Consider the following 26,593-nt stretch of genomic DNA (forward strand, 5'->3'; position numbering starts at 1 on the left):
CGTAAATTTTGGAGATTATACCAGCTTCAGGTCATAAATTAGAATTATTGACAATTTCTTTATTTACCTTTAATGGTAAATCGCTTAAGAATAAATAAAAATATTCTTGAAGTCTTCTTGATGAGTAGATTTTTGACCCTCACCACCTTTACTTTCAAACTCCACTCTTTTTTTTTTTACTTTTGCTGAACATATTTGTGGTTTATCCATATTTGTCCTAAACATATTCAAACCCATCAGAGTCAGAAAGCACCAAAAATGTTCATAAATGTGTTTTATTAGAAAAAAAAATCTGCACAATGTTACAAGCTAGAAAACCGAACAATACATGTGTTTAACTGAAGTTACTGCAGATGATTTACTGATGTCTGCGCAGCTGTCTCATCACAGAAAAGCTTAGGTTAGCATTCTCCATCCAGATGTTGCCCTCAGAGCTCGGGTGTGAGGTGATGGGAAAGTGCAGCAGCTCCTCCATCCTGTGGCGTGACCTTTCACCCCGCAGCTTCACCTCTTGGCCTTCTTCTCCTTCATGATCTTCTTGCTCTCCTCTCTCCGGCGCTTGTTGACGGGGTTCCGGGGGTCGTAGATCTCAAAAGTGTCCTCGTCCTGCATGTTGGCGTCCTTGACTTTTCTGGATTGCTCATCAAACTGCAGAACGTGAGCCATCCTGAGTCAGACAGAGACAAGAGGAGAGGGTTCAAGTCTGGTTCTAATCTCACAAATTACTGCAAACATTCAGCTTTGAATTCTGTCGAAACTTCAAAAAGAGCACAGATACTGCTTGAAAGAAAAAGGGCTTCACTGAAATGCCAACAAACAACCAAAACAAGTCCTTATAAAAGGAAAAGAACAAAGGAATTCATGGCGAATCCCATTCAGAAAGAGATTACAGAATCTCTTTTAATCTTAGGTTAAGAAACTCCCACATCTGTGGTATCAGAGGAAACACGTTCACGCTTGAGTAATTGGTGGTATTTGTAGTTTCAGATATATCTCAGCAGGAAAAGGCCCCGCCTCCTAACCAGTGACCCCTCCCTTCATATTTCCTCAGGTAAGACAGAAGTCTCTGAACATTCTTCCAATTAAAAACAAACTATTTTTAGGATAAAAAAGCAGATTCATAGATTCAATGTGATGTAAGTTAAAAATTTATACCTAGAAAGTAAGTTTCAATTATAGAATTATTGCTTCACAATTGATCAAAAATGTTTTTCTCTGGTTCATGATAATGTTTAAAGTTTGCTGTACAGGAATTTCAACTGAGTTTTTTTTTTCAAAAAAAGGTCTAAAGCTGTTATCTCTATAACAGTTTGCAACACAAAATAAATAAAATGGCAGTTAAGCCAAAATACTCTACATTATGGATCAATCTGCACTTGAAAGATAAGTGTTCCTGACAGAAAAGAAGAAATGTGTGGAAGTTGTTGTCATGTTTCTCTCTCTTTCTAGACACGACAAGATGAGACGAGAAAAGATTAGATACAATTAGATGAGATAAGATGAGATGTCATGAGATAAGAAGACAAAACAAGATAAGACGATGTTTCATCCCTTACTGGGCAGATTCACTTGCTAAAGCAGCATTTACAATTTGAAGGAGCAGGGAAATGAAGATTTTCAAATAAAAAGGAAAAAAATCATTTTCTTTATACAAATGCTCAAACAATATAACATACTAAATCTTAAATATTCAGGTATCAACCGTGTTGTAAACCAGAGGAATTGTATTTAAGGCCCTCAGACATCTTCCACTGTCGGGGTCTGTCTACCACTGACTGCTGTGTGGAGCTGTTGGTACGGTTTTGTCCACGATGGATTTTAACTTGACATCCAAACCCTAACCATCTTCTTTATGCGGGTTTTTTGTGAGTTTTTGATATTTGTTTGGTCATTTTGATCAATTTCAAACAAAAATGCAATAAATAAACATGTAAATAAATCAATCCGGAGGGTGTCACACTTTTTCTTGCTGAATCGTGACGCTGAAACCACTTTGTGTTGCCGCTATATAGTCCACAAAAGCGTTTCCTCCATTTATTTTTCTAACATTTGTTCAAACTGAGCAGAAGAATGGACGGCGAGAGCAGCTCGGGACTCTGCATTCCACGTATTGACTTTGTGAGGATGAGTGTGGTAGCCGAAGAGGAGGAGGCGGGGCTGAGAGAGCTCATGTGAAGACAGACACAGATGGAATAGTTTACCTCCTCTGGCCCAGACTTGACTTCCAAAGTCTGACCTGTTGTAACCCACATTCTGTTCGCAGCGCCTCCAGAGTGGCACAGACTTCCCACTGGTGTTTTTCTAGGACTGCTAGGCCTGCAGCCCCCATTCCTCCCCTCTCACCCTACCTGGCGTGGCGGGAGGCGTCTGCAGCCAGCAGAGGCTCCGAACGCCAGCCGCTCACGCGGGGCCCCCACACACCACCAGACTGCACTTCGGGAGCGCTTCTCAAGACTAATAGCAACTACAGATTTTGTTTTTCTAAATCCTCGTGCACACAGACACTTTGCTCAAATTTACACACGTGGTATTCATTTCAAACCCTGGCTCGGAGGGTCTACATGTTGAGATCTCTGGTGAAAAACGGAATATGAGAAGAAAACACAGCGTCAGGGTCGATTTCCTGATGGCTGCGAGCTAAAATCTACACTTGACATGTGCGCACATAAATGCAAAGTGAACCTTCAGGCGCGTTTATTAGGCCCTGGATGTGACAGAGGTCAAGTTCATCAGGGGGAAGAAGGATTTCTTTGCAGTTCTGGCAATAAGGAAAAAGGATTTTCTATAATGTCGCCATGGCAACCAGGTGGAACGCCTAAAACGCAATAAAAAGTTTTTTGAATTTCTCACTGCTGAATGTGAAACAGTTGGCTGTAAGTAGTTTTAATAAGAAGAGTGAAGGAAGTTGAAATTTAAGGAAGCTGAAGGAAATTTCTTGTCAGAGAGGAAACTGCTGTAGGTCTGCATCTGCAGAATTTAATGGAATTACCAACAAAGTTTACCTGGAACTCCAGAGCTGTAATCACACCGGTTGGGATTTGTGCAGCAGGAGCGTTTAGTCAATGTATAGACGCGATCTGAGGTCCTGCTGCGCGTTTCGGGAGTGGTACTAGCACAATTTGGGCGGGAGACACGGCGCATCATTAAGTTTGTTGAGAATGACGCACCGCTCCAACCAATAACTATTTACATGTTTTTAAAACTCAGTAACAATTATTTGCTAGTAGGCTCCTAGAAGTTAGAAGCTGGGAAAGGTTTGATGCACTGGGGTTCTGTTCTCTATTCTCATTTACATCTCTCCTCTATTCTTTCTCATTATTTTATTTAGTTCTCTGTGCTCCTGTTTGGAGCGATTCACGTATTGTTCTTTCTGGCAGCTTTCAGATTTCAGGTGGATCGCCTGTGCTCTTGTTCCTGGCCGTGGACCGCGCAAGTGGCTCGTCTTGGCTGTGGACCACGCTCGTCTTAGCTGTGGACCTCCCCTCTGGCTCATCTTAGCTGTGGACCTCACCTGTGACTCGTCTTGGCAGTGGACCACGCCTCTGGCTCGTCTTAGCTGTGGACCACGCCTCTGGCTCGTCTTAGCTGTGGACCACGCCTCTGGCTCATCTTGGCCATGGACCACCCCTCTGGATCATCTTGGCCGTGGACCACGCCTCTGGCTCGTCTTAGCTGTGGACCACGTCTCTGGCTCGTCTTAGCTGTGGACCTCGCCTCTGGCTCGTCTTGGCCGCGGACCACGTCTCTGGCTCGTCTTAGCTGTGGACCTCGCAGCACATGTTCCCAAATCCTGTCTAGCTGAACTCTGTAGTTATAGAATTCCTCTTAACATTCTTGGTAAATCTCCTGTCCGTCCTGGAAGAGGATCTCTCCTTCATGTGGGCATCTCTAAAGTTTCTTCTTTTTTCCTGAATCAGTTTTTTTAGAAGTTTTTCCTTACTGGGGAGGAGGGCCTAAGGACAGGGATATTTTATGACCGACCTTCGGCTTCTGTACAGTTACCGGCAGCATTTCCAGCACTTTGGAAGTACTGGTATGGACGCCTTTTAAAGCACTAAAGTTTGAAGTTGTGTTTTACTTGTATTTTCATTGAATATGATATCTTCTGAAGTTACATTTAAGTGACATTTGGACCTCAATATGTCATAAAATTATATTTATTATTGAATTTATTATTTAAATTAAAAAAACAAAAAAATGGCTGATGTTGCTTTTACGTAGCCTATAAAGTCTTGAATTCCCATTTTATCAATTCATTGAATTTATTTAACCTTCAACTGATGCATTAATAATAGAGTTAAGTTTACAAAAATAAGCTAACAGGGTTAAATAAAGATAGAAATAAAACAGAAGAGGAATGGGTTTTCTTTGCTTGTGAAAGTGGTGTCAGGTTCACTGACCATCCCTTATCGTCATCCTCCGCCAGCTCCTCCACGTCCTCCTCAGGACCTTCAGTGATGGCCGTCGACAGCTTGGACTTGAATCGATCCAGCAGAGCCAGAGTCTGTCACACAAACCACAGAAACAACCGTTTTAGCCGCCACACAAAACCACAGCCAGCAGCTCAAGGTGAGATTTTACAAACACCATACCAGCTTTATTTCAAGCTGTATTTATTCGTCTGCTCCTGATTCACAACGATTTGAGTAAAGAAATAGTCAGAAATGAAAATTTAAGCTAATTTTTCTTAATATCTGTCCTTCATTAAACACAGACTTCACCAGAAGACGTCTTTAAAGAAGACTGAAAACAAGTAATGACAAAGCCCGACTAACATGAGGTGGAAGATGGTTTGTTGTTGTTGTTTTTGGTGCTTTTAGACGCAGCTGACCAAAAATAATTCTCTAACACGTTACCTGTGCTTCTCTGCCCGAGCCTTTCTTCTGCTTTTTCGTCTTCAGCTCCTCGTACTTTTTCCGCCCCTCCAGATACTCAGCCACCGCCTCATTGGTCGGCTTCTGATCTTCTTCTGAAAACGAGACGGAAACAGATTATTCAAAGAACAAACAACTCTTTCATTTAATACAAGTCAGATTATTCATAAAGCAGGAGTTTAAAACTGAGGATATCCTAAACTTCTACACAAAAAACAGCAAAAACATCAGACGGAGCTTTATCACTTCTGATTTATGTAATCCAACTCAGTTATTTTATTCAATGCAAAGAAAAACAGGTAGATTAGCGTAAAACTGCAGCACTAAATCCTTAGAGCGTCTGTAGAAAAGTTGTTACTGCAGCAGCGCGGCTCAAAAAACGTCCATAGAAAAGAATGAAGAAAAACAAATTACAAATGACTAATATCTGACGTGACAAAATAACTTTCTTACTAACTGCAGAACAAGAAAGAGACCAGCACTGTAACATCTATTAGAAGATAAAAGATATACTGTAAGAGAAAAGACAGAGGACAGCTAAAAGAAGGTGCGTAAAAACACCCCGTATGTCCTAAAATAACATTTCTTGTGTCATCAAAAAGGCTGTTAATAAAATTGTTTTTTACATTATTTTTAAAACTATGGATAAATATAAAACAATCAATTAAAGATTTGAAATTGCCAAAATGTTCTAATTAAAAAATCAGTCTGCATCTCTGATGGTTTCTACAGGAAGGACAAAACGCCTCAATGCTTAAAAGTAAAGAAAGATTTTAGAGCTAAATATTTTTTCCATCTAGTTGTATTTCTCAGGAAAAGAGAAAACTAAAGATCCACTCCAATGAAAATATTTATATTTTTATCATGTTCTTGTAGCATTTCCTGATTATGGAGGACATATGCAAAGAAAATTAAGCTTCTGGGTGTGTTTTTTGCATAGTTTGGCCAGGTGTGCAACTTATACTCTGGAATGACTTTATTTCTTTTTTTAAACATAAACACTCAGATTTGAATTTCTAATGAACTTTGGTAGCTCTGCAGAAACTATGTAGCACAAGACACTTTTAATTAAGGCTAAAAACAGCTCAATCCCAATTTAATCCTCCTACAATAGATCAAAAGATGATCAATGTGGGTTTTGAAGAAATTACAAAAATAGGACTTTGAAACGAAGGAGAGCAGAACCTTGACTGACCTATAAGCTCATAATTTGGTGAACAGTATCAGAAAAATAAGTCTAGTACTATAGAATGAAAAATAAGATCTGATGTGGTTAAAAAATGTATGTACATTTGGAAAACAATGGATTTTGTACAGGTGACACGGCACAGAGATAATTGATTTATTGAATAAAAGGCAATCAGGGCACAGAACACTATTCTATGTAAAATAAAACTGCAATATTACAATTTAAAACATCCGTCAAACACATAGACTATAAAAGGTGAACAGCGATATATAGAGGGACCTCTGTATACAGCAGGGGTCACCAACCCTACCCAGCAGGGGCAACGTGGGGCTCAGTGTTTGACTAGGACACATTGACTGGCAAGGCGGCGACCAAACCTGCAATCTGCCAATCAGAGGTCGACCACCATCTACTGATATTCTGCTTTTTCAGAGCCTACGATGTTTCAAACACAGTTGATGCCACTATGAATAAGCATTATATCTGTGAAGACTGCAGCCTCCATGATCCTTGTCTATGCTTTAAAGTTTTTACTGGAGTAAAGGCGTCCGCTCAGACCGGAGAGAGTCCTCACAAACTGAGGCTCCTCGCTGTGGCCTTCACGTCTTACAGCTGTAACTGAACTGAATTTGGGCATGTTTGCTCAGCTGGAAAGTTTGAAAAATACCCCAAAGGCTTTTTCCCTTTTTGACAATTTAATGTAAACATAATGTCATCTTGTGTTTGTGGTTTTAGAGAATGGGACAGCCCAGTCTGACTTCTCCAACTGTATTGACTTTGTGAGGATTTTTTTTGTCTTTTCTTCTGATGGCACATCCCAGCTGAGTAGGTAAGAGGAGACCAGAACCAGACCATATAGCAGGTCAGCTCTTTACAGTCTTGATAAATGTCACTCAGACAAAAGGTGAGTCTGTCATTGAACGCTTGGACAGCTTCATGCAGACAAATGCCTCGACCCAATAACCCCTAACTTTAGCTTCCTTTGTCTCCAGGTGTACAAACAGCCTCTGGTGAAGAACCTCGTGACTTGTGCATGAAGAAAAAACAGCAAAACTTCTATTTCCTTGAAGCCCTCAGCAGCCAGTTTGGTCTAAACCACTTAGTGTTGTTTAGATGTGAAAGCTGCTGTCATCATGTAGACTCTTTAACGGTAAAAGAGCCATTTGGGCTCGTTTTGATCTGATCCAAGCCTAGAAGGAGCCGCATAGTCTTACTTTAACCTTTAAGGAATTTGGATTTGCATTCCTGATCAATTTTTAAAATAATAAATATGAATTATGTCTATTTTGGGGTGCAAATATATAAAAAGAACCTAGCATCTCTCAAAACATGACTTTTTTTAAACTTATTTTCAAAATTAAAAGCTGCTCTGTTCCAAACAGAATCATCTCAGTGCAGCTAGTAACTAATGTTGTTCAGCATAAGATAATCTGTGCTTTTAACTCATAAAAGATACACATTTTCACCAAAGTTTTGCTTTGCATATAAATCTGTTCATTCTGGAGGTAAAGTTGAACAAACAAGACGTCTTCAGGTCAACAGGATGTAAAAACATACATAGTTTATCATCTATGTGCACCTCAGACATCAGTTTACAGGAATTTACTTTTAAAAATCCCTCAGAAACTGTTGTTTGTAGTAAACAAAGTGGCGTCATGATCCTCAGAAAAGCTGCTCGCTCTCATGGCGTGGACACAATCGTGCTGACCCCGGCGTCTCGTGTGGTTAATGTGCCCCTGAACTCGCCCGGCTCCGCCTATGAGGTCAGCGACCGGGACACAATGACCGCAGTCTGCCGGCTGGACGGCGCTTTCTTTCCACAACAGAACGTGATGTCACGGCGAGCTCCGGCCCGGATGAGGCGCAAATTTAGAGGCAACCACACACATGATGACACCGAGTAAACACAGCAGTCTGCTGACCTCATTTGGGGAGGCATCCGTGTTATGAAATCAATTTAATGTGCAGCCAGTTATCATGAATGACTTATTTTTATAGCACTTTTAAACACCATCAGGGTACCGAGGGCCTTCACATTAAGAGGAGTAAAAATCAAACATGAGAAAAAAAACTGTTAAAATAATTACAAAGAGACAAAATTTATTAGAAAATTAATTATTTTTAATACTTTATTTTTTATACTATTTTTTATAACATTTTTAATGAAAATATTCAGTGTAGAAATTCAAAGTTTAGACATTTAAACTCAAGACTTACCTTTATGATCCGACTTTTGGCTGAAATGTACATTATTTTATGTATTCAGATTTTTTTATGTCATATCCTGCGATTTAGTCGTTCTATTAGTCAGAATAACCAACAGGTCTCTTTTTATTCATGATATGTTTCTCTGTGACCCAAGTTATCCAACTGACCAATCAGATATCTCAATTGAAGTATGTGGTCTCACAGCCAATATTTAAAACATTTGACAGATTTTAAGATTAAAGTGGTAGGGGTGTGGCCTTCCAACAATCTCACTGATGATTGGTGAGAGTGGTTGGTGTAGAAACATCGACTCAGACGGATAATATTGGTCCAATTTTAAATTTTTGACTAATCGTCAACCAAGAGACTATTAAAATAGATGACAACAAATTTAATAGTCAATTAGTTGTTACTTTATATTATATGGAGTCGGAGTGTAGTAAAGTTTAAAAGTTATGATGACATTCTGCTATATTTTTGGACTATTTTGGCATTAATTAAGGTTTGTTAGGTTATTTTGGAGTTTAGCTAATATTTCAGCGACATGCTAGCTATTTTGGCTAATTCACCTTATTTTCAGTTTTTTAGGCTAATTTGGAGTTTAGCTAATATTTTAGAAGGCTATCAGCTTCAGTGTTTTCAGTTATCAATTGGAGCATCTTCAGCTATCATCATCAGCATCTAATCAAAATCAACAATCAGCGATTAATCGACTATTAAAATAATGGTTTGTGGCAGCACTACTGTGATTTAAAAAGAAAAAACTACAATTAGGTCAATAAAAATTAAAAAAATACAAACTATTTGATTATAACTCGTAAAAAATACTTATGAATTGGCTGTATACCATTAAATTTGAAGTAACCTTTTTAGCTTCCCTTCATGAATGCTATTGTGGAACTCCTTGTTTCTAGATTTTGATATTTTACTTTTGTTAAGTAGAAATTACAGATACTTTTTTTTAAAACTAATTTTCTTCTTCTGATTAGATTCCTATTTGCTGTAAACATTTTAAGTAGAAAATGAATGATTTTTCTGGGATTAACATCCAGGTAGATTCTAGTTGTGTACTTGACTTGACAAGCATCAGACACGAGAGTCTGTGCAGAAATCGAACGCTCCGCTGCTTCGGGGGCAGCCTTCACTTTCTGTCACTGATTTATGAGACTAACAACTGTTCTCCCTCCATCTTCAGTCACCTCTGCTGCACTGCCACCCCCCACCCCCCCTGTGACACGCTGGATGCTGACTGATGATGCCCTGAGGTCCCACACGGGGGAACACGCGGCGGCCTCTCCAGCTGTTGTCAGGGAGCGCTCTCTTGGCGTTTGACGCTCCTTCCAAGCGCATTCCTCCCCAGCTCCTGTCACCTCCGCTCTGGAGAGCAACAAATCAAGCCGCTGATATTGTAGCAACCGAGAGCTGTTGCGAACGACAAACGAGATAAACGGCTCAACTTCTCCTGAACCGAACTGTAACGAGATGAGTGTTGTTAGTGGTTTTTAAAGTTGCATCTGACCGCATTTGTAATTTCTAATGCCAATTTGCTGACATGATCTCAGATAACCACATCAGGGGCCGGGCAGGAGTGGATTTAAACGCCGAGAGCACATGAGGATAATCTGCACAACATCTCGATGGAACGGAGACAAGTGGGTACTGAATGGAAAGTGGTTTCAGGATGGCCGTCTTATTTTTGGCTCTACGAGCCGACGGTCATGCCAAGAAAGAGAAATCCAGACTGCAGAAACATGCTGTAATTTATGGGATGAAAAACTAGGTGAAGTGACTATTTGCTTTTACCTCCAATCGAACGTTATATCATGCACATGCCAGCCAAGTGTGCAGCTCCAGGCCAAGCAGAGAAAGTAGCTTTGATGATCTTTTGTTGCAGGCGGAAAAACTGGATTCACTTTTATCTTAAAGTGGGATTTTAAGAAGAAATAAAGAGTTTTAGATCATTAATAATCTAGAAACTGGTTGGAACAAATGTCTGCAGGATGGAAACTTCTCAGGAATGTTTTACTTAAAGTGTGCCAGCTCAGTGGTGGGTGGAGACAAAAACCTACAAGAAAACGATCAAATCAGAATTAAATTTCCGGGATACGATGTGATGGACTCTATGCATGGAGCTGTATTTTTCAGTTAAACATAAGACTGCTGTGCTGGGAGAGAACAAATCTGTATATTAATTGATTTTTGTTTGGGTTTTTTTGCATTGTCACTGCGTGTTTACACAATGACCTCAAAAAGAGCTTGCCTTCCAATAACGAGAGGACAGAATGCTGCCGTTGTGCTCTGTCTGAATGTGCAGCATCAGCTAAATATAATTCTGCATTAAGTTTTCAGACTTTCCTCAAAGATGATGAATTATGGAAAAAGTGGGTCATTAATATTCAGTGAGATCACTTTCGTTTTTATTTTAATCCTGATGTCCTAATTGAGCCGTCAAATCCTACTGGGCGCTTAAAGGGCCTGTCCCACGCTAAATCAACTTTTTAAGCTTTGAAGTGAATTATAATGTTCATACTTCTCTATAAAACAACCATAACGGCATCCATGGGTTGATCGACATGTCCTGCATTTGACGCATTCTGACCGTAACCCTTAGCCTAACAGTATCTGTAACCCTAAGCTTAACCCTAACCGTAACACTTAGCTTTATGCTAACCATAACCCTTAGCCTAACCCCAGGTCTCTGTGTCTGGGAATGACCAGATCGACCCAACACAGCGTGTGGTGACTGGGAAGAACGGACGATGGATATCGCTACTGCTCTACTACTGAGTCAGCTGCTCTGGATTTAGCCTGAGCAAAAATCAGGATCTGCATTCTGAACTAGCAAGACTTGGGAGTCAAATCCAGGAGATGGCGATCAGCAACGGGGTTGCTTCCTGATGATGACATCAGGTAAGCTCTAAATTTGTGTATTAATACACATTTATCATTTATTACCAAAAATTTAACACAGACCAATACCAGCTCAATTCACTGTTTTTTTATGCGATTAATACTATGTATTTAACACACAGCTTTTTCTGTATTCCCCTCATTGTCTGCGTGGAATCGGACTATCTGCTGACCTTCACTAGCGAGCAGCAGCCGAACAGGACTGTGATTTAAGCTCCAAATGACGGCGGTGTCATCAGGAGCCCGTCCTTCTCCGCTGCGGCGTCCAAAGCAGGACGCGATCTGTCCATGGCTGAGTGCAGCCGTAGGATTTACAGCCTCCGAGCAGACATCCGTCTTCACTGCGGCGGCCGTTGGTCCACCACTTCAATGAGCTCCATCTTATAGAATTAACCTTCAGGAATGTAACGAGAATGTCTGAGAGGGACCCCAGTGTCTGTGGATGCTACAGAGAAGCCCCTAAAGATAAAGTCTGCCCTTACGGGTAGATACGGGCAGTCTGTAGGTGACAAAAAGAGCAAACCTGTATAGGTGGTACGCTTAAAATTTTAAAATTGCTGATTGTTCAATGACCCCATAGAGCTAAAATATTCATGCAAATTATTTTTCTATAACAGGTCATAGTCAACACATAAGCTACATTCACACTGCCCTCAGCAACACGTGTTCAAGCAACCACTTTCAATAAAAACTCTACATAAATCCATGAAAACATATTCAAAACAACCCAGAATTGTATTACCAATGATATATTGCCACTGTGCATAGAATATTTCTGAAAAAACAAAATTAAAATTTTTGGCTAAAAACCTCATGATCAAAATTAAAAGGATCTTCCTGTTTTTCAGAGGGGTACAGGAATATCAAAACAACTTGCGTTGTACAGAAATTGTAATATAATTTTGACATTAAAAAACAGAGAAATTGTTGTATTTTTTGCATTTACATCACGTGTCAAAGTCGAGGCTCGGGGGCCAGATCCGGCCCTCCAGGTAATTCTATCCGGCCCTCCAGATCATTTTATTTTATTGCTACTAATGACCCGATGTCATCTTGTGCTCATTTCTAACTTGTAAAATTTTGACAAAATATATCTTTATGAAAAGTAAAATATTAAGTTATTTAAGGTTTAAGTTGATTTATTCTGGAATAATATTCCTGCCTTTTTATTATTCATAATCAAGTTAAAAAGTTACAGTTTTAAAGTTTTAAAAATGGGCATTCTGCTAGCTTTTTGGACTATTTTGGCAATTACTACTTTTTTTAAGCTGTTTTGGAGTTTAGCTAAAATTTCAACAACATACTAACTGTTTTGGCTAATTTAGGCTTCTTTTTACGTTTTTAAGGTGATTTTGAAGTTAAGCAATTTTTTTAGCAACATGCTAGCTGTTTAGACTAGCCTAAGTTTTTTATTATTATTTTTTTTGTTTGTTTGTTTTTTTAGGCTAATTTGGCATTTAGCTAATAATTTAGCTGGCTATCAGCTTCAGCATTTTCAGCGGCCAAATTCAGTTTACAGCATTCACACTAACATTATCAAAGGTAATGTTATGTATCTAGTTCAGAATTACGTTAAAAGTTACGGTTTTAAAGTTGTAAAAATGTAGTTTTAGAGTTTTCAATAAATGATTATCCTGTTCAGCAGCGACCTAAGGTGTGTTTTGGATTTTGGACCCCCATAAGATTGAGTTTGACACTCCTTATTTACATAATGAGGGTTTGTGATGAGTAAAATAATGTTTGGGGAGTTGAAGCCCCCAAACATTATTTTACTCAACTGGACTCAATAGAAACCCCCTGCAAGCTATTTTGTGCTGTTGCACAAACACACACAGCCCCAGGCTAACCTCCGCGCCAAAGTAGTTAGTGCAGTTTACAAAAAAATGTGTTTCATCATCACCGCTCCCCCTAAAAATAAAAAAAAAATTTAAAAATATGGCCTGGGGTAAAGATCCCAAAGGAGACTCGGGGTCCGAGTTTTACAGAATTGCAGCGGCCAAACTAACAAACCCGGTTTAATGTGCAGCTATGGAGCCCACATAACAGTTTTTAACCATGCAATTTTCAGAAAGCTTTAACACAAAAATGCAGCCCCATGGGGGAAAAAAATAAACCTCTACAGCTAATTGACTAAATCAGAGGGTTGTCTGTCTTACTGTACATTAGCAGGGCTTACAGGGTGGACCACCCTCTTAGAGCTGGAGCCCCGAATGAAAACTTTCTCAGTCGTCATTAAAAAAAAAAAGGCAATTATAGTTTACCAATAAATGTACAGTTTAATGGTAAAGGCCGGTACGTGCATGGAGGAAAATGAAGCTGCAGACTAACCCTCCTTGGTTTCTTCTGCTTTGGGGTTCAGGCGTTCTTCTTTCCTTTGTTTTATGGCCTGTAGCTCCTTCTTCAGCTGGCGAGCCTCTTTCCGTAATTCATCACTGTGAACACAGAAACAGAAGACGTTCAACTCCGGATTGCTTCAAAACTGGTTCTAAACGTCCATCAGATAAGGCGTTCGTGAAACAGCACGTCGATCACTTCTTCTCAGTTTCCGCATGTGTCTGAAAACATTATGTCCTAATGATGTGGGCAGATAAAGACAGACATAAAGAGCCCCCTGTAAGTGTTAGGATGAAGACTGTACATTAAAAGCTTGTGTTACGCCAATAAATTTAATGGTGAGGCAGTAAAATAATTGTTCTCCCCTCAAGGCAACTGGAGCTCTAAAGAAAAAGCTTCTGTCATCAAAACAGTTCAACAACCTGGAGTCGACTAAATGATACAGCATAAATCAGAGGGCATACAATGAGACTACTGGAATAAAACAAAGTGAACTAGTGGGTCTTAAAGCTTGACTGATAATGACAACTGTACTTGTAGAGGACAGCAACTCAAAGTTGAGTAGACACAGTAAAAAGATCAGTTTGAGGGATGTGATACTTATATTCGTCATCAATCTGCTACTGACTATTATGACTATGGACATGCTGAAGCCCAGGACACAGGATGTGACTCCTATGCTTGAGATTATTGGGACAACTTTTGGTCAAGTCCAGGTACTGGAGGTAAAGCCCCCCCAATCGCGGGAGTCTTATAGAACAGTGGTCTCCAACCACCGGGCTATGGACCGGTATTGACCACAGAAGAAATAATGAATCATACCCATTTTCTGAAAAATCTTTTGGTTTCGAGAATCGACATGCTTTTTGGTGACATTTCAGTCACTTCAGCACTAAAAGTAGTCCAGCGGCGTGCAACACGAGAAATGTTGTAAGTGGACCGTTGCTTAAAAGGATAAGGGATAAGTGAGGGAACAAAAGAAAAGATGGAAGAACAATCTACAACTTCAACAAAAACAAAAAAAAAAAAACAGTAGGCTATCAGGAGTCCTACTTAGACTACTGCTACACATTCTCGCTCCCAACTGGTCACATATTGACTTTTGGTTGAAGACCCCTCTGCGTCAAAACTTGACGTTGTGGGTTTCCCCAATTCATCTTTTTTTTTTTTTTTTCCGTGCTGCCTTTTCACATTAAATCACGGGTCCCCAACCTCTGGGATACAAACCGGAACCGGTCCAGAACCGGAATGATATGATAGCAGCCCAGGCATTTGTCGAGGGCTGTTGACGTGGGCCGGGAGTCCTGCAATGACCAGACATCAATCTGGTGATCCCGGCCACCGTAGGTCTAAATGTGGAGACGGCAATGGTGTTGCAAAAAATTCGTCATGGCGTTTATATATGTCCTCCATCATGAGAAAAATGCTTCAACCAAGAACATGCTAAAAACTCCAAAAACACCATTTTCATTGGAGTGGGTCTTTGAAACCTTCGTCACATGCACGCTTTTATGGCATGGGGTGATTCTGTCGTAAGGTGTCTTTACGCCACACTCTAGACCAAGGGTGTGAATCCAGTCCTTGAGGGCCGGTGTCCAACATGTTCCAACCAACCTGCCACTGAAGCTCCTTATTGGCTAGAACACCATCCAGGTAATCTACAGCAGGATTTCTGGAACACCAACCGGCTGGCCTTCAAGGACACCCCCTCGTTAGTAAGGAACGAGTATCAGTTTCCTACTTGTCAGACTCTTGCCAGTACATGGGCTTACTAAGTCTGAGTGTTGGTGATATCTAGATCAAGTTTAGGATAAATTAGCAGAGTTTAGCCTGAGGGGTAGGCAACTCCAGATTGGTGAGTTCCCTACTCAGGGCGGATTACCTGGATCAGGTGTGTCCAGTCCGTTAGGTCATGGCAGAGCAGTTTGAAAACAAGCAGGAACTCTATGCCACCTCCTGGCTTAGACCAACAAACTCAAAACTTTGTACTATTAGTCATAAAGACATTATTTCCATGTGTTCTAAAACCAGAGTAAAAAGACTGTAATTTTTTTTTAAATGTGACCTAAGTCCACCACTTCTCCAAAGCAAGTTCATGTGTGTTTACCAAAAGGCAGAGCAGCACCGTTGGCGTGCAGAAGACGATGAGAGCGCTCTGTAATACGTGTATGCACGATGCTGTTAGTGGCAGTGGCAGAAGCCATAAAAACACTTTATAGTTCCTCTGCAGAAGTGGCACTGCATTAAGAATTACAGGGACTTCCTCATAAAAGCTTTAACTAGACGACAGAGGCAGGCCGCGGCACATCTCGGCCCGCTCCACTCCACATACTGTCCCGTTTGGCAACCGGCCCAGTTCAAACGAGGCCATCAATGGTAATTATTGTTCCCTTTCATATCACTGAGACTAATGCCAGTCGCAGAGAAGAAATGTTATGTTAGGAAATGATAATATTTTCGTACTGCCTGACAGCTCCATTTTCATCCCATTCATTGCGGAGCCACAAAGAACAGGTAAGCTGCCGAGTCTGGGCCTCTGGCGGGGAAACATGCGAGGCATCTCCAGACCAAACAATGGCCGCCTTTGTTTCTGCCTCCCCGCACTGACATTCATTTACATCTTTTCTTTCCTTTAATCTGGGGCTTTGGATCCTCTGTTTGTAGCTCGAGTTACATTTGTTTAAATTGCTTTGTGAACAGAGTTAATCAGAAATCTCCATTTGAACTTGAATCTATAGTTTTAGGCAGTAACCAGACAGAAAAAAATAATGTTAGATCGATTTTCTAGCAAATCTGGGGGGAAAAATGTGTAAATTGTAGGTAAAAAAAAGGGGTTTTCTTTAGTTTTAGCTACATTTTTCTCAGATCACTTTGACTACAATTACATCACAGAGTGTCCTGCTGTACAGGTAGACCTAAACACCATCTTAAATTATTGTAGACCATCAGGATTGAGCTCAACATTCGGGCCGGACAGTTTCTGGACAAAAAATCGAAATCCAAGGATTAAGAGATTAGACTGCAGCCCAAGCAGAGGTCATCTAATGAGCTAAAGTTTCAACCTCGTCATCTTACGGTGATAAAACCATAAAAGACACAAAGTTGTCAAATTGAAATTATCCATCCATCTTTATTCTGCCGCATATCCGGATCTGGGTCAAAGTTCCGCAGCCTAAACCTCCGTCTCCATGAAAACCTCCTACAGTGATGGAGTTTCACAGCAAAAATAATTAAAGAATGAAGAAGAAAAACAGAATGAAAGCATGGAAGCCAAAGATTGTCCTTTATTTTCAATTTGAGGTAAAATCTGGAAACTGTCCTGCCAAGGACTGGCATCCTCTTCAGAGTGTAACCCGGCTGGGCCCCAAATGTAGCTAGTATAGGCTCCAGCAACCCCATGACTACAAAAGGTATTCAGCAAGTTCAGAAGATGGATATCTATCCATTAAACTGCTTAGAAATGATCATTAAGGCATTAAAAAAATGCAGTGAAACAAATACTATCAGACACATGATTCCCCAGAAGGATATTTCTACCTGAACACCATGGAAAACTTAAGCAATAAATATCAGTGTTAATAAATGTGTTATAACTGAAAACATCAAATCAAAACTCCAGAGTAAAGCTGAAAACGCCAGAGGAAAAAATAATGATTTTACCATAAAATTTTAACCAAAAAAAAGCAAAAACCACAAATAAACAATGATGATGATCAAAGATCTCATTCATGAGTTATTTTTATATATTTAAGTTAAATCATGTCATCTAGACTTAAAGTCATCTTTCTTTGATCTCTTTTCTTTGTTAGATATAAATACACTTGACTTACTTACTTATTTGCTTTGATGAAGAATAAAAGAAAGATGAAGGAAAATTATTTTTTTATTAGGATTTTTTTAAACAAGAAGAATTATAAATAGAGAGAATTGTTTATATTTGTATTAAAACTCCTAAAGTTATTCATGTAAAAATATATGCATTCAAAAGTATGACATGCATGCATTCATATTTAGATTTTTAAAAGCACAGGGTTGTTTTTTTGGTTTTTTTGCCCAGATCAGTCATTTTTGTTAGAAGAATAAAATATTTTCTTTTTCAAAGAGAAGAAATAATTCAAAGAAATCCCCTTTGTAAATATCAGATACTACTCAGATTAATTAACTAAATTATTGATCTTAATACTATTTCAGAATATTATGAACAAAATTAGTCAAAATTATTCATAGAAAATAATCTCCGTTGGCTGTTTGCATCGGTACTACAGAGTGACTGAAAAGATGAGATCATTTACAGCAGAACAATCCACAAATGAAACGTGGAGCATGACCCCCGGCTTTCCCAGGACTCGGAGCTGCTCCCTTCCAGCTCTTCAGCCAGCACTTTCCACTCAGTGATCATCCGTGCCTGCCCTGACACGCCACTATTGAGAAAACAAGAGGCGTATCCATGGCAACCGATGAACAATCAGCCCCGCGGCCCCGGTGGCAATAAAGAGAGACAGGGCAGAAAGGACAGGAAATGTCCCGCTAACATCTGCTCAGAAACACCTGGGGGGGCTCGGCGAATTCCAGCTGCACGCTTTAGTTTGATAACTCTTTGAATGAACTCGTTTAATATCGAGTGCGATCGCCATTCGCAGCCAAAGTGGTGATGGACTCTGGGAGATACCGAAAGCACCGACGTGTCTCATCACCAGCTGACTGAGAACAAATGATCTAAACAAAAGTCTAAACACACGTTTGTAAACATTGGACCAATTTTCCAAGTTTTCCTGAACTCATTTCATTAAATTCACATGTTTTATAAGGTCTGCGGGGAGGATAGTAGAAAATGTATAAAATAATTTGAGATTAAAACAGTTTCTAAGCATATATTGATTCAAATTGTGTTGGATCAGGAACAGATGAAAACCAGATGTTTGAAAAAGCTCTGGTTTGTGACACAACAACTGCCATGGGCGGGGCCAAAGTCTCCTTGCTCCTCTACAATTCTGATGCATCCACTTGCAGACAAATAGATCCATTAATGTCTTCATTGTCCTCGTGTGACCTGGAACCTGGCTCCAAACCATACGACTTCATGGTTCCTATTTTGTTCACTATTTTTTTCTATTTTGCTACGCTAATGCTAGCTTGTGGTTGTAAATAGCTGGAAGCAAACTGGAGACTGTAAACAAAGGAATGCTGGGATATAAACGTAGGATAACTTCTGCGCCAACAGTCCCGCCAACAACAAGGTAAATTTCTGATGATCTCCTGCAGATTTGCAAAAAAAGGTCATAAAAACTTCATTATCATAATTAATAGATCACTGGGAACAGTTTGAGACAGAAAAACTAGAGTTGGTGTGGGATTTTAAATGGAAAAAGTCTGTTCTTTTGATTATCCACCAGTTCTCTAAACGGAGGAAGATGCAATGTATAAAGTTTAGCCTCAAATACAAAAGTTAAAAAAAAAAAAAAAAAGTTAAAGTCCCACTATTTGTCACGCACCTAGGTGTGTGAAATTTGTTCTCCGCATTTGACCCATCCCCTGGGGGAGCGGTGAGCTGCAGACACAGCCGCGCTCGGGAACCATTTGGTGGTTTAACCCCCCAGTCCAACTCCTTAGTGCTGAGTGTCAAGCAGGGAGGCACTGGGTCCCATTTTTTGAGTCTTTGGTATGACTCGGCCGGGATTTGAATCCACGACCTTCCAATCTCAGGGCGGACACTCTACCACAAGGCCACTGAGCAAAAGGGGTTTATACAAATATACACCTCATGTGTCCAAAAATTCATCCCGCCTTACAGTAACAGTAAAATCTGCCCAACACAAGAGGCTCTCATCTGTTTGCTCTGCTGCTTAATAAGACAAGTTAAAAAAAAGTCTTCTTTTTCAGAAATATTTCTTTAAACATTGCTTAGATACTAACAAGCCGCCCTAAGATCCCCCTTCTTGGAAATAACACAAAACGACCTCGAAAGGTTTAGGAAAGCTGACAGAAAAGCTCTGCTCTCATAAGTCAGCAGCTGATGGAAAAGCAGCACATTAGTGTGGAAACGTGCAGCAGACCCTCTCCTTCTCTGTCATGACTAAACAGGAGAGTCCCTCCATCTGTGCACTCATCCCTCCGACTCCTCACTCCTCTCTTGCCATTCGCTGCCAGAAAAACAGAGTGAAACTGGCAAAGCCGATAAGTTATGGATCCTCTCCGCGACTCCCCACCAGCGCTGGCGCTCCGCGCCGGCTTTGGGGGCTGCCAGCTTCTGTCACTCCTTCAGAAAATGTAAAAAATGTGCAAACCAGAGAGCTGTGGGTGATTAACTTTTCATAAAGAAAGCATATGAGGCGGTTGGCAAAAGACCAAGCGCTTTCTTTCCTCCACTCTGAGGCGTGCATTAAAAACGCCGGAGTCTGGCAGCGGTCTGAGGCTGACGCAGGGATCTGACAGCCTTAAAAATAGTACCGTGATGACTCTATGGTTCATCAAAACTCCAGCAGTCCTCCGAAAGGTACACAATTTGCCTTTTTTGGAATTCTTCTCATGCCGTCTAATGAGGAATGTAAATACTGACAGAATCGAGTCATTTTAGTTTTAAATATCACCTCGGCGGGACGCAGGCGTATGGATAACGGCGGGTGGGAGTGGATAAACTCTGCTTTGGTGGAGTGGTCGGTCTACAGACCAAACAAGTGGATGAATGTGAACAATGGCGCGCTGAACCCCCCCCCTCCTGAGGAAGCCTGGTCAAAAGCCACATTCACCCCGACTCTGCAGCCCTCAGACCTCCTCATCTGACTTCGGGAGCTCCTTCTCTGCCAGTTTCATCTCATTTTCTGAAACTTTTCGAGAGCAGGAGACAAACTCAAAGCGTCTCTTCTCGAATGTTGACGTTGATTCCAATCCAAGGGCCACTCTGCTGGTTTCTCTCACTCGGGGTGTAACCCCCCCACCCCACCCATCAGACATCCTAGATGCCGTCTGGAGCCATGTGAGTGCCCCTATGAGGTAAGGTTAAAAAACCAGAGAGGTGTAAACCTGGCAGATCCAAAACATACACAACCCCACTGCCAAGAACTGGATTATCTCAAAGGTTTTTCTGCGGCGCGGACGGCCTTCCTGATCCCTGCAACCCGTCTCTGTGAATGCGCCGGGGCCGATGACGGGAGACAGGTGCAGCCAATTAATGCGCAACAGCGCCTCGTCTGGGGTTCGAGTCTGATGTCCCCGTTATGGATGCAGCTAATACCTCACAAGTTTATGAACAGGAAGCGCCCTTTTTATCCAAGCATGGCCAGAAGTCTGCTTTTTTACGCTTTTATTTTAATTTTCAGTTCTTATATTGTTAATATATATATATATTATATATATATGTTTGAATTTCTTATAATTTTGGCACCTAACTGTGTTTTTTCTGGGTATAAGTTGCATTTTTTTAATAGTCTGGCCAGGGGTGTGACTTATACTCAGGAGTGACTTATTTGTGATTTTTTTAAAACATAAATAGGCTCATATATTCATTATTTTCTTTAGGTGTTTGTATCAGTGTTAGCTACAGACAGCAATACAGCTGAAGAAGTCCCGTCCAAAACAAACACGGGGGAGGATTATTGCATTTTTCTCATGACGGAGGACATTTATATAGAATAGTTTAAGATTTCTGAGTATTTCTGTTTTCAAATCATTGTGAATCAGGAGCAGATGCTCTCAGTTGTGATGTAGGAACTGCCAAAGTCTCCCTGTTCCGCTCCATCTGAAGCATCCACTTGCAAATAGATCCATGAACATCTTTGTTTTCCTTGTCTAAGCAGTTATCTGGCTCCATACTCAGCTCTGATATTACTCACCATTTTTGTTGCACCGCTAATCCTAGCTTTATGTTGTGACAGGCTGTAAGATAGCAGGAGAGAGTGTAAAACAAATGGATTATGGGAAATAAGCTAATGCTTACTTTTGTCCCGCCCACAACTCTTAGGCGAGTTTCTGATGAACTTCTGCCACTCTGAAAAAATGACACCGTCTATGTCAAAAAGTGACATAATCATAATTAAAAAAAACTAATGTGAAAGCTTTTAAAATGGCAATTATTTTTTTATGCTGCTTATTGCCTTAGTACGGAGAACCTAAAGGGACATCAAAATAAAAAAAAAACATAATTGATTGAATTTTTTTTTTTTTTTGCTAAAAAATACTTTGGAGCTCTGTAAAAAAATTGAAGTAAAAAAAAATATGGTTACTAACTAGAACTTGTTTTAAAGTAAAAAAATATACGGTTATGGTATGGTAGCTACGGTAGTAAAATTTAACTAACAAAAAAATGTTCTGTTTACTAAATGATGCACACTAGTTACTATCTGGTGCGCATCGGTTACTAACCAGAATTCTTATTTTTTTATTACATTTTTGGGAAAAAAAATATTTTTACTTTAATTGCAAAATAACGTCCTTAACGTGCTGAATGTTTTGATCCCAAATTTGCATTATTTGAAAAAATGGCACAAGGAATTTGAAGAATTTCTTGAAAAATTGCAAAAAATTGCAGAAAATCTGAAAATGCATAAATATTATGAATACCAATACTATAAGCATGAATGTCCTGAACGTTTGGATAATAAACTTGCATTATTTGCAGAAAGTGTACAAATAATTAGAAGAATTGCTTGAAAAATTGCAAAAATTGTCTTTAGGAATACTGAAAGTACAAGCACGAATGTCCTGACACCATGTTTTGATACTAATATTTCATAGGCTTTAAAGAGCATTTGTGTGTAGCTGAAAAATAACATCATTTGCGAAAGATTTTTAAAAGTTTCAAAGTACAAGAATGAATGTCCTGAAAGTGCTGAATGTTTTAATACCAGTATTTCATAGGTTTCAAAGTTTTTGAAGGATTTGAAGAATTTACCATGATGAAAAATGGAAAAATTGCGTAGAATCTTAAAAATCGTAAAATATATCAATACCAAAAGTACAAGGAGTAATTTCCTGAACAAGCTGAACGTTTTCATTTAAACAATTGCTGAATTCGCTTTGAGTGTGATTGTGTTTTTATGTGCCGAAAAACGTGTCTGAAGGTTTGCGTGAACAAGTGTATTTTGAGCGTCTGTGTTTAAAATCTTCGCGTTCACGTGTAGCTACGCGCATTTTTAAGACCTTTTTCTGTCTCCCTACAAAACCCGTGGCTATTGAACGTGAATTAAGAGCTAAACTTTGTTGAATTTTGACCAATCAGGGACTTGGATTTGGTGGTGATGTACGGAGGACGTCGCTTTTGATTTATAGAAACAGCGACACAAACGACACTAAATCTTTTATATCGGAATCGAGCTGTGAAAGGAAAAAGCCAAAAGCAAACTTCATGAGATTTGCACCACGTCGACATTTCATACCAAACCTCTTCCAACTTTAAATGACGGATATGTGTTAGTAAACTGTAGAAAAAGAAAAAAAAGAGGAAGCCCCTCCCTGCTCATTCAGTGTGAACGTCACCTGATGTGAACTCAGCTAAAGACTTAAAGCTAACACATATTCACAAACCTGTAATTAAACTAAAATCTTACCATGACAGGCTTAACACGAATGATGTTCCAAACTGGACTGCAACTCAAGTTCTACTCCACCTGTAAACTCAAGTGTCTGACACCCGGGAAGGTGATAACGTGCGACCTGAATAACAGGAAGTGGGGTCGGGTCGGCGTCCTCGGGCTGCAGAAACCTGAAGAGCCGTAACCAGAAGCAGCGAGGGAGCCGGGTCCTGCTGGCAGAAGCGGCTCGCCCGGTGTCCCACAGACATATGGAAACATTTTGCTTCCCAGTCATGCCCCGTCTGCTTTAACAAAAGTGGCGACTACCACAAACATCGCTTTTGGGACTTCTTTAGTTGTCTATTCAAATAGAACACAAACCTCATTACTATTCCAATCAAATGACAACATTTTTTGAATAATTGACTAGAAGTAGCGTTATGATGAACAACTATTTTCCTCTTTATTCTTTGATGTGAGGCTGAAGATTCCTCATTTCACTGCAGTTTCCTCCAGGACTGCAGCCGTCCTGACTCAGCCCGCTCCGTCAGACAGAAGTTAGAAAGGTTCCTCTCTGCTTCACCCCGATGACCAGATACCAGCCGGAGTTCCTGCTCCAGAACAGCCCAGAGCGGAGCAGCGGCGGGAGAGCAAAGCTCCCCCTGCAACAATGCCCCCTTTGTCCTGGACTAACACTGTACCTACAAGCCTGCTCTCTGATTCCCTGCCAAGACAAACCACTGTGTTGGGTTACAGTTCTTGTAGCAAAACAATCTGCGCTTGTGTTTAATATACTTCAGTCTGCCGACATGGGGCTGGCTGTCAGTCAGCTCAGACACACACAGAGGACGGGGGCCTGCTCCTTATCCCATTAGCGCTAATGAGAGAAGGGTATGTTCATAATGTGTGCGGGGGCCCGCCTGCTCCCAGCAGAGGGGAGGAGACAACCGGCAACATCAAAGAGAGATGAAAGATAAGCTCCTCCCACTGTCCTCTGCAGGTCTTTCATGTCCCGCTCACAATCGCCCTCCATTCTCACCTTCATTTCTCACACAGCAGTGCGCATGAGCACGCACACATGCACAAAATACACAAATACTGACACAAAAGTGCACACAAAGAAGTATAAGCACACAAGGGCACAAACACTAGTGCACTAAAACAAGTATACTCACAAGTGCACACAAACATATACACTCACACACACATGCTCCAAAAACCTGCGCACAAACATGCACACCCTGGAACCCGCCCATACAAACATAAACATGGACACACACTAAAATAAACAAACATGCATCCATGTAAACACATGTACACAAAAACACACACAAATAAAAAAATAACTTAAGCACACAGACAACCATGCACAAACTTGAACACGTGTAAACAAACATGCACAAATACACAAGCATGCAAGTACACAGACACACAAACAAATACATATTCATACAAATCCACACAAACACACAGAAGCACACTCACAAGTATGCACACACATACAAAAACAAATATACACAAAACATGAACACAAACAAAAACACAAAAAATATCTAAACGCACAAGGTTGCACACAGACTAACTGGTATACACACGACACGTGAGCATGTGCACAGAAAAATACACAAACGCACATGAATACACACAAACACAAGCATAAGTGCACACTTAGACACACAAAAACACACAAGCAGCTGGTCACACAGTCACACACAGAGCTGCTAACACTTCACAGAAATCTGCGCTGCGTGACAACATTGTTGTTTGGAAAAGCAGATCCATTGATGTGGGTCCAGTGTGTGCGGAGCCGCACAGTGAAGGTGTGTGTGTGTGTTTGTGTGTGTGTAGCTGGACTTCCTCCGCTCAGAATGTGATGTTGTGGTTCAGCAGCGCCGCTCTGACCTCTTCTTTTGTGGATCTTCATGATAATTTTAAGGTGAAGCGGCGCCGAGTTCTGCCTCACGTCCACATCATAGACGTATATAATCACTGGACAGAGCAAAGTGTGACGTCAGCCATAGGATTATTTCTCTATGGACGTCTATGAGAGTTTAGCTTCCTGGAGCCAGCGGGTATTTTCTGTTTGGAACACGAGCATGGAGGGGTCATGCTGTCCAGGGGTTATACAGTCAATGATCCACACTGATCTGTCTGTGTGCGTCTCTGCACAACTTTCCTGTTAGCTTACGAAGACAAAAGTCCAGGAATCCAAACCTACAGAAGGAACCCAACTCTGCAGACAGTAACTGGATGTTTAACAAAGTTTCTGGACCGTCCTTCAAGCGCTGGTCGTGATTTGAGAAAAAACATCAAAAGGATTTCTAGTAAAAACTCCAGATTGGTCTTTTTGGTTGCCATTGACAACAGTAACAACGAGATACATACTAACAGATGACCAAATCATTTCACAGATGCATGAAAACTGATTTTTTTTTTACTTAAAAAAACATATTTGGATGGAAATTTGACAAATATACAGAACTTAGCAGGTTTCACTTTGATTTCTGAAGTTTTGGGGCAATCTCAGTCCCACAGGGTGTAAAAGGGGGACGTCTCTGTAAAATGAATGGATTCACTTCAATATTTACATTTCATTTGTGACAAAATCTTTTTTCCTCTGGAAAACTAAAGTATGACACTGTTAGGAGGATTGTCCCTTTAATGATGCTAAAACGTGAAGAAATTAGTCCATAAAAATCTTTGACCATGAAAGTATTTCAGGTAAATTATTGGTTTTTACTCCTCAGTTTTATAAAGCCAGAAACAATTGGACTTTTAGAAATTGCAAACAGAGAATTTGAGCAGAAATGGATCAAAGTTTTATTGAAAACACTTTCTTCTAAATCAAAATGAGACATTTATTCATCATTTGTTTATCATTTATTATTTGTTTATTCAGGACTCTTTGATCAAACACCTAATCATTTTTCTCATTTGGTCCAAAAAATTTCCTAATTTATTCAAGAAAACAGTTTATGAGAGACAAAAATATACAATTTTCAACTGTAGCTTTTATTCTTTGTAATAAAATAAATGTATGAGATTTTAATTGGACCATTTTATGTAATAAAAGTACTACTTTGAATAAAATATGATGTTTTTGCCCCACATGCTTTTAAGTAAACTGTATATTTAATAAAAGCTCAAATACAATTTGGCTGATTTATTTGTTTTAAAACTAAATGACTTTAAATTGTTGTTTTACTAAAATAAAAACTATATATTTGTAAATGCAATAACAAACAGTATGTTTGTATGAATAAAGATAAAATATTTTTGTGTCATCACTGTAAAAAATAAAAAAAGGACTCTAAAGGCTTTTAATGTTTAAATGGTCCAACAGCGCCCCCGTCTGGTCATCTCCCTGCATTTCCAGAGACTTTACAGTGGATTTTGGTTTAGTTCATTGTAAATTTATGTTAAAAACAGATGGTGATGTCTTCAATTGAAGGACATTTTCATTTTCTATTAACGAACATATTGATTATTGTGGATGTAAAATAATAGATTGTGGTACAGAATTAAAAAAATCAATTTAAATAATTTAATCAAATTATGTGTAACAAATTACA

The 26,593-nt window shown here is 39.9% G+C and overlaps 1 protein-coding gene across 1 annotated transcript in view; it reads right to left on the reverse strand.

Moving 5' to 3' along the window:
* Positions 1-256: 256 nt before the first annotated feature.
* cwc27 (CWC27 spliceosome associated cyclophilin) overlaps positions 257-26,593 on the reverse strand; it is a 30,204-nt gene continuing 3,867 nt past the window's right edge. Inside the window, exons 11-14 of the mRNA XM_024299592.2 lie at positions 13,510-13,613; positions 4,857-4,969; positions 4,401-4,504; positions 257-667 (exon numbers count right to left, since the gene is read on the reverse strand). Of these exons, the coding sequence (XP_024155360.1) occupies positions 505-667; positions 4,401-4,504; positions 4,857-4,969; positions 13,510-13,613 (484 nt within the window). The 3' untranslated portion in view covers positions 257-504. The remainder of the gene's footprint in view (positions 668-4,400; positions 4,505-4,856; positions 4,970-13,509; positions 13,614-26,593) is intronic.

The sequence above is a fragment of the Oryzias melastigma genome, linkage group LG12 (assembly GCF_002922805.2).
Source record: "Oryzias melastigma strain HK-1 linkage group LG12, ASM292280v2, whole genome shotgun sequence".
Classification (NCBI taxonomy): domain Eukaryota; kingdom Metazoa; phylum Chordata; class Actinopteri; order Beloniformes; family Adrianichthyidae; genus Oryzias; species Oryzias melastigma.